The 17,732-nt window shown below is 41.4% G+C and overlaps 1 protein-coding gene across 2 annotated transcripts; it reads left to right on the top strand.

Moving 5' to 3' along the window:
• The first annotated feature begins 12,415 nt into the window (after positions 1–12,415).
• Positions 12,416–14,799, top strand: foxr1 (forkhead box R1). Of its 2 annotated transcripts, none has more exons than XM_014137123.2 (6): positions 12,416–12,649; positions 12,740–12,835; positions 12,951–13,195; positions 13,371–13,639; positions 14,043–14,275; positions 14,636–14,799. In XM_014137123.2, the coding sequence occupies exons 1-6, from the start codon at positions 12,523–12,525 to the stop codon at positions 14,662–14,664; spliced, it is 999 nt and encodes a 332-aa protein (XP_013992598.1). In that variant the 5' UTR covers positions 12,416–12,522; the 3' UTR covers positions 14,665–14,799. The 2 variants fall into 2 exon arrangements, with proteins under 2 accessions (XP_013992598.1, XP_013992597.1); XM_014137122.2 differs by having other exon boundaries at positions 12,737–12,835; positions 14,636–14,797.
• The last annotated feature ends 2,933 nt before the right edge of the window (positions 14,800–17,732 follow it).

Here is a 17,732-nt window from a genome sequence, read left to right on the forward strand (position 1 = left end):
GAGATGAGTAATGTAGGGTATGTAAACATTATATAAAGTGGCATTGTTTAACGTGACTAGTGATACCTTTTATTACATCCAATTATTAATTATTAAAGTGGCTAGAAATTGAGTCTGTCTGTTGGCAGAAGCCATTCAATGTTAGTGATGGCTGTTTAACAGTCTGATGGCCTTGTGATAGAAGCTGTTTTTCAGTCTCTCGGTTAGGGCGGTGTGCAGTGTGGTTGCGATTGCGTCGTCTGTTGACCTATTGGGGCGGTAAGCAAATTGGAGTGGGTCTAGGGTGTCAGGTAGGGTGGAGGTGATATGATCCTTGACTAGTCTCTCAAAGCACTTCATGCTGACGGAAGTGAGTGCTACGGGGCGATAGTCATTTAGCTCAGTTACCTTAGCTTTCTTGGGAACAGGAACAATAGTGGCCCTCTTGAAGCATGTGGAAACAGCAGACTGGGATAGGGATTGATTGAATATGTCCATAAACACACCAGCCAGCTGGTCTGTGCATGCTCTGAGGACGCGGCTAGGAATGCCGTCTGGGCCGGCAGCCTTGCGAGGGTTAACACGTTTAAATGTTTTACTCACATTGGCTGCGGTGAAGGCAAGCCCGCAGGTTTTGGTAGCGGGCCATGTCAGTGGCACTGTATTGTCCTCAAAGCGAGCAAAGAAGTTGTTTAGTTTGTCTGGGAGCAAGACATCGGTGTCCGCGACGGGGCTGGTTTTCTTTTTGTAGTCTGTGATTGATTGTAGACCCTGCCACAGACGTCTCATGTCTGGGCCGTTGAATTGCGACTCTACTTTGTCTCTATACTGACGCTTAGCTTGTTTGATTGCCTTGCGGAGGGAATAGCTACACTGTTTGTATTCGGTCATGTTTCCGGTCGCCTTGCCATGATTAAAAGCAGTGGTTCGCTCTTTCAGTTTTGCGTGAATGCTGCCATCAATCCACGGTTTCTGGTTGGGGAAGGATTTAATGGTCACCATGGGTACCACATCACCGATGCACTTGCTAATAAACTCGCTCACCCAATCAACATATACACCAATGTTATTGTCCTATGCTATTGTTATTGTCCAGAACATATCCCAGTCCACATGATCGAAGCAATCTTGAAGCATGGAATCGGATTGGTCGGACCAGCATTGAACAGACCTGAGCATGGGTGTTTCCTGTTTTAGTTTCTGTCTATAGGCTGGGAGCAACAAAATGGAGTTGTGGTCAGATTTGCCGAAAGGAGGGCGAGGGAGGGCTTTGTATGCGTCGCGGACATTAGAGTAGCAATGATCCAGGGTGTTGCCAGCCCGGGTTGCACATTCGATATCCTGATAAAATTTAGGGAGCCTTGTTTTCAGATTAGTCTTGTTATAATCCCCAGTTACAATAAATGCAGCCTCAAGATATGTGGTTTCCAGTTTACATAGAGTCCAATGAAGTTCTTTCAGGGCCGTCGAGGTGTCTGCTTGGGGGGGATATACACGGCTGTGATTATAATCGAAGAGAATTCTCTTGGTAGATAATGCGGTCGGCATTTGATCGTTCTTACCAGAGAGGTGTTTGTTTCTGTCGGCGCGATGCGTGAAGAAACCGGGTGGCTGTACCGACTCTGATAATGTATCCCGAGTGAGCCATGTTTCTGTGAAACAAAGAATGTTTCAATCTCTGATGTCTCTCTGGAAGGCAACCCTTGCTCGAAATTTCATCTACCTTGTTGTCATAAGACTGGACATTGGCGAGTAGTATACTCGGGAGCGGTGGGCGGTGTGCCCGTCTACGGAGCCTGACCAGGAGACCGCTCCGTCTGCCCCATCTGCGGCACCGTTGTTTTGGGTCGCCTACTGGGATCCGATCCATAGTCCTGGGTGGTGGTCCAAACAGAGGATCTGCTTCGGGAAAGTAGTATTCCTGGTCGTAATGTTGGTAAGTTGACGTTGCTCTTATATCCAATAATTCCCCCCAGCTTTATGTAATAAGACTTAAGATTTCCTGGGGTAACAGTGTAAGAAATAATACGTAAAAAAAAGAAAATACTGAATATTTTCCTAAGAACGCGAAGCGAAGCGTCCATCTCTGTCGGCGCCTCTCACCACTGGGTCAACGTACAGGTAGCTAGAGCTATTTCTCCTTCACATTTCCAATGTCCTAGACTGATCTTTTATTTCTTCAAGATTTTTGACCACAATCAAATTGCTGCTTTATTTATTTCCATGCTTCAGAATGTATTAGACGCAGAGAAGAGCAACAATCTGGAGGTCTGTAGTGGACATCAGCTATATTTTTTATCTACATTTACTGTAATGTTAAATCTTTCATATTTACTATCAACTGAGTCAGTGGCGTACTGCAGTTTTGATAACTTCATTCATTTTAGAGCAAATCTCATGCTATTTTGCCATGAAGCTGGGAGGAAATGCTGCTGTTTTAGAGCAGATTTCCCACTATTCTACTAATTTTGTCACGAAGCTGAGAGAATAAATGTTGCAGTTTTAAAGCCAAGTTTTTCATGATATATCACATATGGAATCATGTAGAAAACCAATATTGTTAAACAAATCAAAATGTTATCTCTGGAGGGACCACAAAGCTTGTAGGCTCCCCCGCCTTGCGGGCTGCGGGAGTGTGTGAAAGGCTAGTGAACCGAGTCCTAATGTGCACATACAATAAAAAATAAATACTAATATAGCTGATGATTCATAATGTGTGGTTATTCCTTCTTCAAACTGTTACTTTACTCTAGAATTCCAAATGAGTCTTCTGAGAGTCAGATGGAGTTGTGACAGGCAGGTTGGCAGGCTCTACTTTTGAGTCTGCCTCCATGTGTTTTGGCTACACAGAGTATGACTTTGGAGTACAACAGCCCTGACACCAACGAGAGCAGTGAATGTTTGATTTGGCCTTTTGTTTTGTAATCAATATGACTATGGGAGGAATCTTGCATAAATTTCCATTTAATTTCTGGAACTATTAACTCTGTAGATGTTATTCTGACTGGACAATTGTTAACCTTAATCTAGATATGGTTAAATAAAAAAATAAAAAAACATGGCTAATTGAAATATACTAAACCAGTGATGTAATTGTTTTTATTGTGGTCATTAGTAATATTTATAGTACTGGGCTATGAATGTCTCATTCCACAGAAACTTTGGCCAATATATTCAATGTGCCCCATGTCGGCTCAGAAGGGACGTCATCTCAACCGTTGAGAATATGGCCAGTTCGCTGTTAGCAGAAAACTGGGCTACTGTACCAAGTGACAATCTCACCACTGGGTCAACATACAGGTAGCTTGAGCTACTGTATTTTTCCTTTACATATTTTTTTCTTCAATATTTTGACCACAATCAAATTGCTGTTCTTTTTATTTCCTAGCTTCAGTATGTGGTAGGAGCGGAGAAGAGCAACATTGAGGAGGTTTTGAAGACAGTAGTACCCGTTGTCTTTCTATACATAAACTATACATAAAAATACATGTATATGGATAAATGAATACAATTATAATTTATATGGATAAATGTATACAATTATAATTTATATGCAAACATCAGTACTGAACATTGTTGAATTAGTTTTTTAATTGAAACATTAGAATCAGATTCAATGAGGAATTTCCAACACTTTCTAGTACATTTAAAACTTTGAATTTGAGTGTTTTATGTAGTTTCAACTGCTGTCTATCATTTGCTTATTTGGATTATGACTGAATTAAAATTATTTAAAATGTTTCTTAATAAGAATCCCACTTAAACATTGTGAATTTGATTGTCAAAAATATATTATTATAACACCATTGTAACACCATTTCCATGTTAAATATTACGTTATTTGTTTTACCTCGCTGCTTAGTTTTTACAAATGATATATGATATCTATGTGGAAGCAAAATTAAACAACATTCGAAAGTTACATTTCATGATTATTAATAGTAACACACATCATTAGTCAGCCTACATTAAAGGGATACTTCCAGATTTTGGCAATTGATCTACTTTTCCAGATTCAGTTGAGCTAGTGGATACATTTTTTATGACTTTGTAGCTAGGTTTCCATCCAATTGGCGACAGATTTTCATGTGAATATTCAAAAACTGCATAAAAACAATATGCATTTTTTCCCACCAGAGATGAGTTTACATCAAATTGAATTGTCGTGTACAAAAGGATGTGCGTGATGACGTAGTACACATAAAACACGTCCTATGTACCAAATTAAAAAATAACATTTTCAACTCTAGTGATGGATTTGTCGCAAAAAATGTTGTGTTATATACCGAATGTGCCCACTGGTATTGGCACATGCGCCATAGCTAACAGTTCGCAGATACAGTGCGGGTAAAGCCTACATTATGAGATTATTAAGAGCAAGATTATTTTTATTTGTCAAATGACAGCCAAGCATCGATCATCATGTCACTAGAATAAAACCCTCAATATCTATTGGAAAGGAGCATCAAGCTCATCACTTTTCATTTTCACCACCTTGTTAAGTTCATCATTTATTTCATCTGTAGCCTAATAAACTGCATGCTTCCCAAATTGTAGTGGAAGGACCACACAACATGTCATTGCGTAACTAAGTTTACTTCAATATGATGGTTATTACATCAATATTTGCGCATAAAAGTATTTCCACCGCCATTTATCACATAATTCATTTTACCGACACAAAAAGATCCTACCTTGTGTAACGCATTTTGTTTTGTCAACATTTGGAAACTTTACCTACAAATTTAGCTGTTTCCATCAGGCCTGTCGTGACATTTTTAATCCGACATGTACTTTACTCGCATAAAAAGCTTGGATGGAAACCTGGTTACTGTCCATTAGCACAATGACTGGAAGTCTATGGGTTTCTGCTAGCATGCTAGTAGATACCCATAGACTTCCTGTCATTGCGTTAATGCTAGTTAGCATTGGCTCATGAAACTACCTCTAACTTCCTTCATACTGGACACAGAGAGATAAAAATTGTATCCACAACTTCATCTTCCTCTGTGAAATTATATAAAGGGCCTCATTGCCAAAATCCCGAAGTATCCCTTTAACTTCATTGAATTGTAAAATAAAATAAAAAATAAAAAGTTATCATCTGTCATATCTTAGCCCTTGTTCCACTCTACCACCTTGCAAAGTGCACTGAGCAGGCGTACGCACACAGACAAAGGGGTCAGAGTATAGAGCCAGCCCAGGTGGAGACTACAGACTACACCAGGACATTCTAGTCCTTTCTCCACACGGTCAGGGTCAGCAGACCATAATGATCAGCCCTTTCAATCTCGTCTTGGAGCTCAAACAAATCATAATAACCCACTGGCATATTGTTCCCAGTCAAGAACTCATCCCCTACTTGCAGACACCCATGGGCTGGTGAGTTGTTCACTATAGATTCTAAATCCAACGCAGGTGTCTTTATCTGACTTATACAGGGTCAACTGCCTTTCAGCTGCCTTTCATGGCCTTTATGTTCATCCATCAGACAGATACACTGCTATCAGTATGGGAGTAAATCTCCAACAGCTTGTCATGACAAGAGCAGATATTTTCCTGTAGTTGTGTGTTGGCTTTGACCAGCTTGTGCTTCTTAAAAGCAGGAGATTCATAGTTACAGTGGCTTGCAAAAGTATTCACCCCCCTTGGCATTTTTCCTATTTTGTTGCCTTACAACCTGGAATTAAAATGGATTTTTTGTGGGTTTGTATTATTTGATTTACACAACATCCCTACCACTTTGCAGATGCAAAATATTTTTTTATTGTGAAACAAACAAGAAATAAGACAAAAAAACGGAAAACTTGAAGTTGCATAACTATTCATCCCCCAAAGTCAATACTTTGTAGAGCCACCTTTTGCAGCAATTACAGCTGCAAGTCTCTTGGGGTATGTCTCTATAAGCTTGGCACATCTAGCCACTGGGATTTTTGCCCATTCTTCAAGGCAAAACTGCTCCAGCTTCTTCAAGTTGGATGTGTTCTGGTGGTTTACAGCAATCTTTAAGTCATACCACAGATTCTCAATTGGATTGAGGTCAGGGCTTTGACTAGGCCATTCCAAGACATTTAAATGTTTCCCCTTAAACCACTCTAGTGTTGCTTTAGCAGTATGCTTAGGGTCATTGTCCTGCTGGAAGGTGAACCTCCGTCCCAGTCTCACATCTCTTGAAGACAAACAGGTTTCTCTCAAGAATTTCCCTGTATTTAGCGCCATTCCTTCAATTCTGACCAGTTTCCCAGTCCCTGCCGATGAAAAACATCCCCACAGCATGATGCTGCCATCACCATGCTTCAATGTGGGGATGGTGTTCTCGGGGTGATGAGAGGTGCTGGGTTTGCACCAGACATAGCATTTTCTGTGATGTCCAAAAAGCAAAATTCTAGTCTCATCTAACCAGAGTACCTTCTTCCACATGTTTGGGGCATCTCCCACATGGTTTTTGGCGAACAGCAAACGTGTTTGCTTAATTTTTTCTTTAAGCAATGGCTTTTTTTCTGGCAACTCTTCTGTAAAGCCCAGCTCTGTGGAGTGTACGGCTTAAAGTGGTCCCATGGACAGATACTCCAATCTCCGTTGTGGAGCTTTGCAGCTCCTTCAGGGTTATCTTTGGTCTCTTTGTTGCCTCTCTGATTAATGCCCTCCTTGCCTGGTCCATGAGTTTTGGTGGGCGGCCCTCTCCTGGCATGTTTGTTGTGGTGCCAGATTCTTTCCATTTTTTAATAATGGATTTAATGGTGCTCCGTGGGATGTTCAAAGTTTCATTTTTTTATAACCCAACCCTGATCTGTAGTAATCCACAACTTTGTCCCTGACCTGTTTGGAGAGCTCCTTGGTCTTCATGGTGCCGCTTGCTTGGTGGTGCCCCTTGCTTGGTGGTGTTGCAGACTCTGGGACCTTTCAGAACATGTGTATATATACACTGAGATCATGTGACACTTAGATTGCACACAGGTGGACTTTATTTAACTAATTATGTGACTTCTGAAGGTAATTGTCTGCACCAGATCTTATTTAGGGGCTTCATAGCAAAGAGTGAATACATATGCACACACCACTTTTCAAGTTATTTCTTTCATTTCACTTCACCAATTTGGACTATTTTGTGTATGTCCATTACATGAAATCCAAATAAAAATCTATTTAAATTACAGGTTGTAATGCAACAAAATAGGAAATATACCAAGGGGGGTGAATACTTTTGCAAGGCACTAACTTCAGAACACAGTTGACTACAAATACAAAGTTGCAATTGATACAAACAAGTGACATATAAAAATATGCTTGAAATGAAAACTGAGATGACTACATTAAAATATAAACAGTAAGGGGCAGCAGGTAGCCTAGTGGTTAGATTGTTGGGCCAGTAACCGAAAGGTTGCTAAATCGAATCTCCGAGCTGACAAGGTAAAAATCAGTTGTTCTGCCCCTGAACAAGGCATTTAACCTGCTGTTCCTAGGATGTCATTGTAAATAAGACTTGCCTAGTTAAACCAAAAATAAATAAAAAATAAATAAGCCTATTTCAATCATATTGAAATACATTTCATGTTTAATCAGTTCAGTCCTATTTTGCTACTTGTAGGTTAGCTCTTAAAAACCATTCTTCTCCGTATGTATTGTTTTCAGGCATTACTGTCACGTCCTGACCAGTAAAGGGGTTATTTGTTATTGTAGTTTGGTCAGAACGTGGCAGGGGTGTGTTTGTTTAGAGTGTTTCGGGGTTTGTTGGGCTGTGTTCTGTTTTGAGGGGGGTGTTTGTTTAGAGTGTTTCGGGGTTTGTTGGGCTATATTTCTATGTTTCTCTAGTTCTATGTTTAGTTAATGGGGTTGACCTTCAATTGGAAGCAGCTGCTCCTAGTTGCTTCTAATTGAAGGTCCTATTTAAGAGGGGTGTTTTTCTGTAGGATTTTGTGGGTAGTTGCTTCTTGTTTAGCTGTGTGCCTGACAAGACTGTTATCGTCGTTATTTTTGTATATGTGTGTTTTGTTTCGGTTTTCTTTCTTTCTGCCGAATAAAAGAAGATGAGTATACACATTCCCGCTGCATTTTGGTCTAATCCTTACGACACCCGTGACAATTACATTCACCCACATTTGGCTCTATGTAAACTACAATTCCAACGTCGTGTTTTAACGCCAATAATCATTGCTTTTGAAACGATTTTCGAAACATATGCTGATATTCCCCTTATCTTTCATGTCAACGATAAAGCTTTAAAAAAATATACACCCTTAGTTTTGCAAAGATCCATCTGTGTGTGCCTCCAGTTGATGAACTACACTTCCTCCCCAGTTAGTTTACACACAGGTGTTCGGAGCATGCTAGATAGCTAATTAGCATAGGTGGTGTCTTGCCTGTCTGTCTTCCGTAAACAAGCGCTGTAACATGGAGATATGGCTGTGTGGGAAAACTAACCCTATAAAGGTGTATAGTAATTGACCTTTTCTTTTTTGAAAAATATTTCTCAATTATATGAAAGATACATACAGTACCAGTCAAAAGTTTGGACACACCTACTCATTCAAGGGTTTTTCTTTATTTGCACTATTTTCTACATTATCGAATAATACTTAAGACATCAAAACCATGAAATAACACGTAGTAACCAAAAAAGTGTTAAACAAATCAAAATATATTTTATATTTCAGATTCTTCAGAATTGCCACCCTTTGCCTTAAGCTTTGCACACTGTTGGCATTCTCTCAACCAGCTTCACCTGGAATGCATTTCCAACAATCCTGAAGGAGTTCTCACATATGCTGAGCACTTGTTGGCTGCTTTTCCTTCACAATGCGGTCCAACTCATCCCAAAACATCTCAATTAGGTGAGGTAAGGTGATTGTGGAGGCCAGGTCATCTGATGCAGCACTCCATCACTCTCCTTCTTGGTCAAATAGCTCTTACACAGCCTGGAGGTGTGTTGGGTCAGTATCCTGTTAGAAAAACAAATGATAATCCCACTAAGCGCAAACCAGATGGGACGGCGTATAGCTGCAGAATGCTGTGGTAATCATGCTGGTTAAGTGTGCCTTGAATTCTAAATAAATAACTGACATTGTCACCAGCAAAGCACCATCACACCTCCTCTTCCATGCTTCACGGTGGGAACCACACATGCAAAGATCATCCGTTCACCTACTCTGCGTCTCACAAAGACACGGCAGTTGGAACCAAAAATCTCAAATTTGGACTCATCAGACCAAAGGACAGATTTCCACGAATGTCCATTGCTCGTGTTTCTTATTGGTGTCCTTAAGTAGTGGTGTCTTTGCAGCAATTCGACCATGAATGCCTAATTCATGCAGTCTCCTCTGAACAGTTGAGATGTGTCTGTTTTTTGAACTCTGAAGCATCTATTTGGGCCGCAATTTCTGAGGCTGTTAACGCTAATGAACTTATCCTCTGCAGTACAGGTAACTCTGGGTCTTCCTTTCCTGTGGCGGTCCTCATGAGAGCCAGTTTCATCATTGCGCTTGATGGTTTTTGCGACTGCACTTGAAGAAACGTTCAATGTTCTTGAATTGTTCTGTATTGACTGACCTTCATGTCTTAAAGTAATGATGGACTGTCATTTCTCTTTGCTTATTTGAGCTGTTCTTGCCATAATATGGACTTGGTCTTTTACCAAATAGGGCTATCTTCTGTATACCACCCCTACCTTTTCACAATATAACTGATTGGCTCAAACACATTAAGAAGGAAAGAAATTCCACAAATGAACTTTTAACAAGGCACACCTGTTAATTGAAATGCATTCCAGGTGACTATCTCATGAAGCTGACTGAGAGAATGCCAAGAGTTTGCAAAGCTTTCATCAAGGCAAAGTGTGGCTATCTCAAATATAAAAACACTTTTTTGGTTACTACATGATTCCATATGTGTTATTTCATAGTTTTGATGTCTTCACTATTACTCTACAATGTAGAAAATAGTAAAATAAAGAAAAACCCTTGAATGAGTTGGTGTGTCAAAACTTTTGACTGTATGTTCCTTATGGCCTTTGCAGAACTCAGGGCATCCATACTTATTGCCGTTCGTGGAGCAGCACAGAGCTGTTGATTAGAGCTGTTGTGAAGGAAGATGTCAAGCAAGTGAGTTTGTCTTTATACAGGACCTCCCGCCCCCACCTACTGTCAACCAGTCATGTAAAAAGAAAATATGGAGGCGCATAGCGATTCAGTACAGAGCTCAATATGGCCTCTCCATGCCTCAGGAGGCACCGCAATTGCATCACACCCTCCATACAGAGCCTTCGAGCACATTTTCGGATCAAGCATAAATTGGCTTTTAGCGGGTTGGCTCTCCCATAGACACAAATGCATTAGCAGCTGGGTCTGGTCTGCTTAGTTTATTGACTGTATATGAACCAGAAAAAATGTTGGAGTGGGATGTCTCTCGCTTCCTCTTCCCACTCTACTTTAACCACAATGAAAGGAGAATTGTGGTTATAGAGATACCCAGCCTAAAACCCCAAAGAGAAAACATTGCAGATGTAGAACCACAGTGGCTAGGAAACACTCCCTAGAAAGGCAGGAACCTAGGAAGAAACCTAGAGAGGAAACAGGCTCGAGGGGTGACCAGTCCTCTTCTGGCTGTGCCGGGTGGAGATTGTAAGAGTCCAGATCATTCTTCAAGATGTTCGAACGTTCATAGATGATAGTAACAGTTATAGTGGGTGCAACAGGTCAGAACCTCAGGAGTTAATGTCATTTGGCTTTTCATAGCTGAGCGTTCAGAGGTCGAGACAACAGGTGAGAGAGAGAGAAATAGGGAGACATAGGGAGAGAAATAGAGAAAGGGAGCGAGAGAGGAGGGGTCTGTGGCATCATGGCATCTGTGACAGCCTCAACGGGGCTTCCCATGCTATCTCCATGTTAAAGTAGTACATTTTCTTCTTCTTTTGATGTTTGAAAAAGTGTAAAGTTAATATTAGTGACTTACCACCACATGCAGTGCTGGAGTTGAACCAAATCTTGTCATTCATTTATTGTGGCCACTAGATGGCGGCCATACAGGTTAAAGACATTTACAAACCAGGCAAACCAATTTGAAGATCATTGGCTGATCACTCCCAACCCATAAGAATCCCCACCCAGTTGACTACCTTAAAATGGTGAATGCCATCAATGGTAATGGTCATGCAAAAACGGTTTATTTCCATTTATTGATCTCTATACATCTCTATGGGTAAAAGCCTGAAGCATCTGGTCTGGGATTCCACTTACCACCAAATATAGTGGTGAGAGGAAATCCAGTGACAGGCAGAGAAGATGGAGCATAATAAAACTTGGTTGGCATTCGGCATTTCTCATGGATGTTTCGGATCTCAAGACAGTTTTCTATTCTCAAAACTAGAATCTTTAACGAGATAGTTCACCTAAATTACAAAAAGACAGTGGTTTCCTTACCCTGTAAGCAGTTCTATTGACAAGGTATGACGGCAATACATTTTGGTGTTTTATTTCCCTGGCACTGTTTTCAAATGCTAACGTTTTTGCGTTTGTGGCACAAATCCCATTGAAGTTATGGTATCCATATTAGCATTTTTGGTAGTTGATTATCAAAAAAAATTCTAAAATCGGTACCATGACTTTCTTTTGTTTAAATATGCTTGATAATTATAATGTTTTGTGTTGTAGTGATCCTTGTATGAGCCATGTTCCAAATTGGTTCACCCTATTGGCGCTATGTGTAGGATATTTGCCTTTCACGCCAGCGACCCGGTTTTACTTCCCCGCCCCACCATTCCCTACAGTGGTGTCAGAAGCGGGATGGCGGTCATTAGGCATGTGTAAGGGGGCTGAGAAGTTGAAGCACGGGCCATGCCTTCCCGTTGGAACGTGGCTCTTATACTTGCTATAAGAGCCATGTTACAATTTCCATCTATTAGCGCGATGTGTACGGCCTTTGCCTTTCACACCAGTGACTCTTCACTTACCTGCTTCGCCGTTAACTTCAGTATCAAGGAAGTTAATTGAGCATCTCTTTTGCAGTGATGACGGCACAAGAGGCTGCTGAGGGGAGGACAGCTCATAATAATGGCTGGAATGGAGTGAATGGAATGATATCAAACATATGGAAACCATGTGTTTTACGTGTTCGATACCATTCCATTTATTCTGTTCAAAACATTACTATGAGCCCGTCTTACCTAATTAACGTGTCACCAGCCGCCTGTGGATGACAGCTATTAGAAAACACAAATGTGATAATACATTTTATAAAACATTTAAAGTATTTCTTGATGACAATTAGGACGCTTAACATAATTCCTAAATAAATACAATCTTTTTTTATGAGGCCTAACCAAATGTCATTTCAACATTTTATAGGAGAGAAAGCCAGAACTGATCAAGGCACTAACGACTAATTCTTTACACCTGGTGTAAATGCTGTGGCAAGGGCCTTACCTATAATTGGAGATTTGAGTGAATTCAGTCAGAACTTAGCATGAGTTTCAAGAGGGGGTTGTTTTGGTGTGTGTGATATATTTCGAAAAGTGGTTTTTACGCTACTCATATCAACTCTATAGACAGAATGAGAATGTCTCTACAATTCCAAACTCGAAGCCGGTTTCTTGAGCTCCATCTTTCAAACAGCCTTAACGACTGGGATATGGATGAAGAGATCAAGCTGACCACAACAACTGACCAATTTTACCAAGGTAAGAAAAACGTGTGCAATTTACACTCGGAAGGGGCTTAATGATGTCATGATGCCCTGAAAAGTTGTGGTATATATTACTCATTAGCAGGAGACAAACAGAATGATCAGTATCTGGTTCAGTGGCAGTATGCAAGAATATCGAGAAGAAAGGACGACCTCTCTTTTCAAAACTATCAGAAATCAGGTGAGGGTAACATGCCTAATCGAGATGTTACTTATCTTTAGTCTTAGCCCCACTTTAATGTTTCATGTATGTGTTTGGTGCTTCAATGTTATCTTAAAATGTACTTGCATTTCAGACTCTCCAATACAGCCAAATCTATGGTTAATGGTCAACCCCAACCTTGCCTGCCCAATTAAGTATCCCAAAAAAGTAACAAAGATATTGAGTCCCAAGGTGCCACTGAAACACCTGGCACCAGTACCCAAGTCCACAGTCCCCCATGTCAAACCCAAGTCTATCCCAAATGTGCTTCCAGTTTCACCTACTGAGGATATCTGCTTAGCTGACTCTCTACATGATGCGTCCTCCAGCGAGTGTATGGTAGGTAAACTCTTATCAGGAGAACAAACTTATAGTGAAAAAAGGTATGTATTTAGTTCATGGTTTTCAAACAAGATTATCAGTGCAATATGTATTAGCATTTAAGAGCACAACGGACATATTGCACTCAATTGATCTCTTGCTTCAATAACATCTTGTGACATATTTTTCATAGCTTACAGATGAGGATGACGCCTCTTCGGTGGATGTCCACGTTTGTCGGAAAGTCAAAACTGCCCGCAATGCGAAGGCCCCTAAGGGTGGACCACGAAAGCTTAGTCTGGCCCAAAGCAAGCGCCTCCAGCGGGTCCTTCAAGACAGCAACAACCTGAAGAGCGGAGCCTGGCTGCGTCCCCCTGTCAACTACTGCGTCTTAATCGCCATGGCTATTGGCAGCAGCCGCACTGGCAGCCTCAATGTCCAGCAGATCTATAACTTCACAAGGTAAGAACTACTGACCACAGAGAAGCAGCATGTGTTTTTGAACTGATGGGTGGAGATTCCCAGACCAGTAACACACTAGTTACTTTTTGTTGACGCTGGAGAAACTATACCGAATCCCAAATCGAACCCAAGTACTTGTGGAGAGCTGAGAGGATTTGACAGTAAGAATGTAATGGATCCACCTTGTCCTCTGATAGACTAAGGGTGGAAGTTTCACCATATTGCTTCTATCAATAACATCCTCTCAGTGCTTCACAAGTGCATACAGAAGAGTTTAGGGATCTATTTGTTGTTGTGCCATCTTTAACATTTCCATCTGTCATTATTGGGACACTTGAGGTCGCAGTCCTTGAAAGTGTAATGGAGGATGATTTTGTGTGATTCTCACGGCTCCCTCTCCCAGAGAGCACTTCCCATTCTTCCAGACAGCCCCTGACGGCTGGAAGAACACTATTCGCCACAACCTGTGTTTCAGCAACAGCTTTCGTAAGACCCCACAGCAGGTATGCAGCGAGGGGAAGAGGAAGTCCTGTCTGTGGCACCTGACTCTGGAAGGGCGCCGGAGGCTGAGGGATGAAATCCACACCCTTACCGGGGACTCGTACAAAGTGTTGAAGAGAAGCATGAATAATCCTGGTGAGTTTCAGGGGGCATAGTCATAGAATTACATATAGTGCATTTGAATTTAATTATAGGACCTCTGTGCAGAGCTGTCTTATTAGGGGGTGACACAGGACATTGTTTTCTTGCTATTTACATATGTAGGGCTGTATTTGATTAATATTGGATGTCGATGACCCAATGATGTCCACCACTGTACATACCGGTAATGTTTTATACTTATGTATGGGCCAGACTTTAGGCCAGGCTTTCAAATGAGGCTAAGGAAATGGTTGGACAACAGGAGGATTTTCCTACTGAGCTGGAAATACTGTCAGTTACGTTGGCGTGGCACCGTGTACATGACTGACTTTTTTTCTTCTTCCTATTTGACAGATATGATTCAGACTTTGTTCGCTTTATGATCTGTGCCTTAGAGGTTACCCCAAACTGAGGTGGGACATTGGCTGTGATGCAAGGGGCATCGATGGCTGTTGATAATGCATAAATGAACAGCAGCACTATTATTTTTTTCCTTAGACTGTATATTTTTGGGGTATATTTTGGGTTGTGCATGAATTTCACTAACTGTACTTTTTGGATTTGTTTTCAAAATAAAAATGCATCAAATATAACTTTTGGCAAATGCCGCCACTTGTTTATCTACTATCATCATCTCAGTTGGCTGATAAATAATAATAAATATACAAATTGTTTTGCATATAAAGATGACTAGTAAAAAAAAAAAAATCCAGAATAGATGGGTGGGTTGTTTAGCAACACAATCTACATGTGCACAACTATGGGACAAAATCGATGGGGTTTGCTTAGATTGCTGCTTGTTAGCCATATTAGCATCGACATGAAACCAGCTGAAATTAAGCTTTTACGATTCCCCAAATGGTAGATTCATGTCATTGTTGGTAGCCATCCAGAATCACAACTCATGGACTTTGATCCATCTTTTGTCAGAATATACTTTTTGTAGCTGGTTTAAAGCCAATTTATGCTTGATTTGGAGGCTCTGTTCAGAGTGATGTGGAGTCTCCAGGGTAGGCAACCCTGGAGTGCTGCAGGCACTTCTTGTTTTGGATTTAACCAACCTGGAAGACCAGGTGTATTGACTTTGGGCAATCACTGAACTACTTAATTACCTCAGTTGGTCAGGTGTGGTGTCTAGTTGGAAGAAAAAAATATATATATATAGTGCCCGTCTGGTGTTCAACCTTCCCAAGTTCTCTCACGTCACCCCGCTCCTCCGTTCTCTCCACTGGCTTCCAGTCGAAGCTCGCATCCGCTACAAGACCATGGTGCTTGCCTACGGAGCTGTGAGGGGAACGGCACCTCCGTACCTTCAGGCTCTGATCAGGCCCTACACCCAAACAAGGGCACTGCGTTCATCCACCTCTGGCCTGCTCGCCTCCCTACCTCTGAGGAAGCACAGTTCCCGCTCAGCCCAGTCAAAACTGTTCGCTGCTCTGGCACCCCAATGGTGGAACAAGCTCCCTCACGACGCCAGGACAGCGGAGTCAATCACCACCTTCCGGAGACACCTGAAACCCCACCTCTTTAAGGAATACCTGGGATAGGATAAAGTAATCCTTCTAACCCCCCCCTTAAAAGATTTAGATGCACTATTGTAAAGTGGTTGTTCCACTGGATATTATAAGGTGAATGCACCAATTTGTAAGTCGCTCTGGATAAGAGCGTCTGCTAAATGACTTAAATGTAAATGTAAGTCTGTGTATGTGTTCTATTTTGCACTTGTATAGTAGGGCTGGGAATTGCCAGTGACCTCACGATTCGTAGTTGCCGATAAGATACGTATTGTGGTTTTCACGATTCTGTATGTATTGCGATTCGATACTGTGATTTTGTTGCGATTTGATGTTTCAAACATATTACTCACCATATATACAGTATGTCTGCTGCAGAGGGACAAGAGAGAACTATATTCATGAGATGAACACAGCTGTAGCTCGGCCACCTTCCACCGCAGATGCGAAAGGTCAACATGCAAAAAACATATCTATAGCTTAAGCAGACAGATGTTTATTTTTTATTATACCTTGAGCAGAGCATGAGGTGGTCTTTATTATAAAAAACTAAACATTTTCATGCCCAGCTTATGAGGCCCCTTGATGTGAGGCCTGAGGCTATTGGCTCTTCTGATTAATGGTAAGTCCGCCAGTGCTGATATGTTGGAAGTTATAGGAAAAGAGATGGACACCTACATCCTGGGCTGCACAATCTCCTTTAGTTTCTATTGTGTTATTTGGTATGTTTCTATTCTTTACTGAGGAAAAATTTAGCTACGACTGAGATGTGGTTGTCTCACCTAGCTATTTTAAGATGATTGCGTTACTGTAAGTCACTCTGGAGAAGAGCATCTACTAAATCAGGGTTTCCCAAACGCTGTCCTAATTTAACTGTAAAAACCTAAGTTAGACTGGCCCACTGGGCTTAAAATAGACCAGCCCATCTGGCATTTGCCCAGACTGCCCCTGGCTCACGCTGATTTTTTTTTTAACCAACTAGGCAAGTCAGTTAAATTCTTATTTACGATGACGGCCTAGGAACAGTGGGTTAACTGACTTGTTCAGGGGCAGAACGACTGATTTAACCTTGTCAGCTCGAGGACTCGATCTAGCAAGCTTTCGGTTACTGGCCCAACGCCCTAACCACTAGGTAACCTGCCGCCCCAGAAGAAGCAGAGAAAGGAGAAGATTGGCCCCAGCTACCCTCGGACACCACAGTTTGAGTTGGCTACAATGACTGTGTTTAACAGTGTGAGGACACACTTCAATGAAGTGGGTGAGTGTCTCAGCCTCAAAGGTGTGACTAATTGCCTTGTTAGCACCCCAATATGTTTAATTGGTTGTGTTCACCTGTATTGTCTTTAAGACTTGTTTCCTTGTTTGAGGGGTGGCCACCCAAAGGAGGGAATGCAGTCCTGAGGTATGGCTGTTTCTAGGATGTGGTAATGAGTCTGACACTGGAAGTTATGGTAAACAAGATGGACGTCTGCCTCCTGGGTGCCTTTTGTTTGCATTTTATTTGGTATGTTTTATATTTGCATGGTTGATTTGTGTTCTTGGGTCAACCTGGACAGTACTGAAAACATCAACTGATGGAAACCAGGTCTTCATTTATTAAATGTCTTAAAACCGGTCCTTCACTCTGCCTGCTCAACCCAGATCCCAAAGAACCTGTCACTTTCCACCTCATGAAATATAACACCACACTAAAACTGTCCAGTTTGTGGTTTAACTGTTACCAGCCTTCTTGCTCTCTATTTTAACGGTAAATTACCCCATATAATTAACATTTTTATTGAACCAGCCAAGAAATTCGAATTTACAATGATGGCCTACCAAAAGGCCTCCTGCGGGGATGGGGGCTGTGATAAAAATACATATATAAATATAGGACAAGACACACATCACGACAAGCGAGAAAACACTACATAAAGAGAGACCTAAGACAGCAACAT

Source organism: Salmo salar, chromosome ssa13 (assembly GCF_905237065.1).
Source record: "Salmo salar chromosome ssa13, Ssal_v3.1, whole genome shotgun sequence".
Lineage (NCBI taxonomy): Eukaryota > Metazoa > Chordata > Actinopteri > Salmoniformes > Salmonidae > Salmo > Salmo salar.

Excerpts from the sequence above, each read along its gene's own strand:
- foxr1 (XM_014137122.2), top strand. The coding sequence starts at position 12,523 with ATGAGAATGTCTCTACAATTCCAAACTCGAAGCCGGTTTCTTGAGCTC. Across the intron at positions 13,196-13,370 it reads CGTCCTCCAGCGAGTGTATG|CTTACAGATGAGGATGACGC; the intron begins GTAGGTAAACTC and ends TATTTTTCATAG. Across the intron at positions 13,640-14,042 it reads CAGATCTATAACTTCACAAG|AGAGCACTTCCCATTCTTCC; the intron begins GTAAGAACTACT and ends TCCCTCTCCCAG.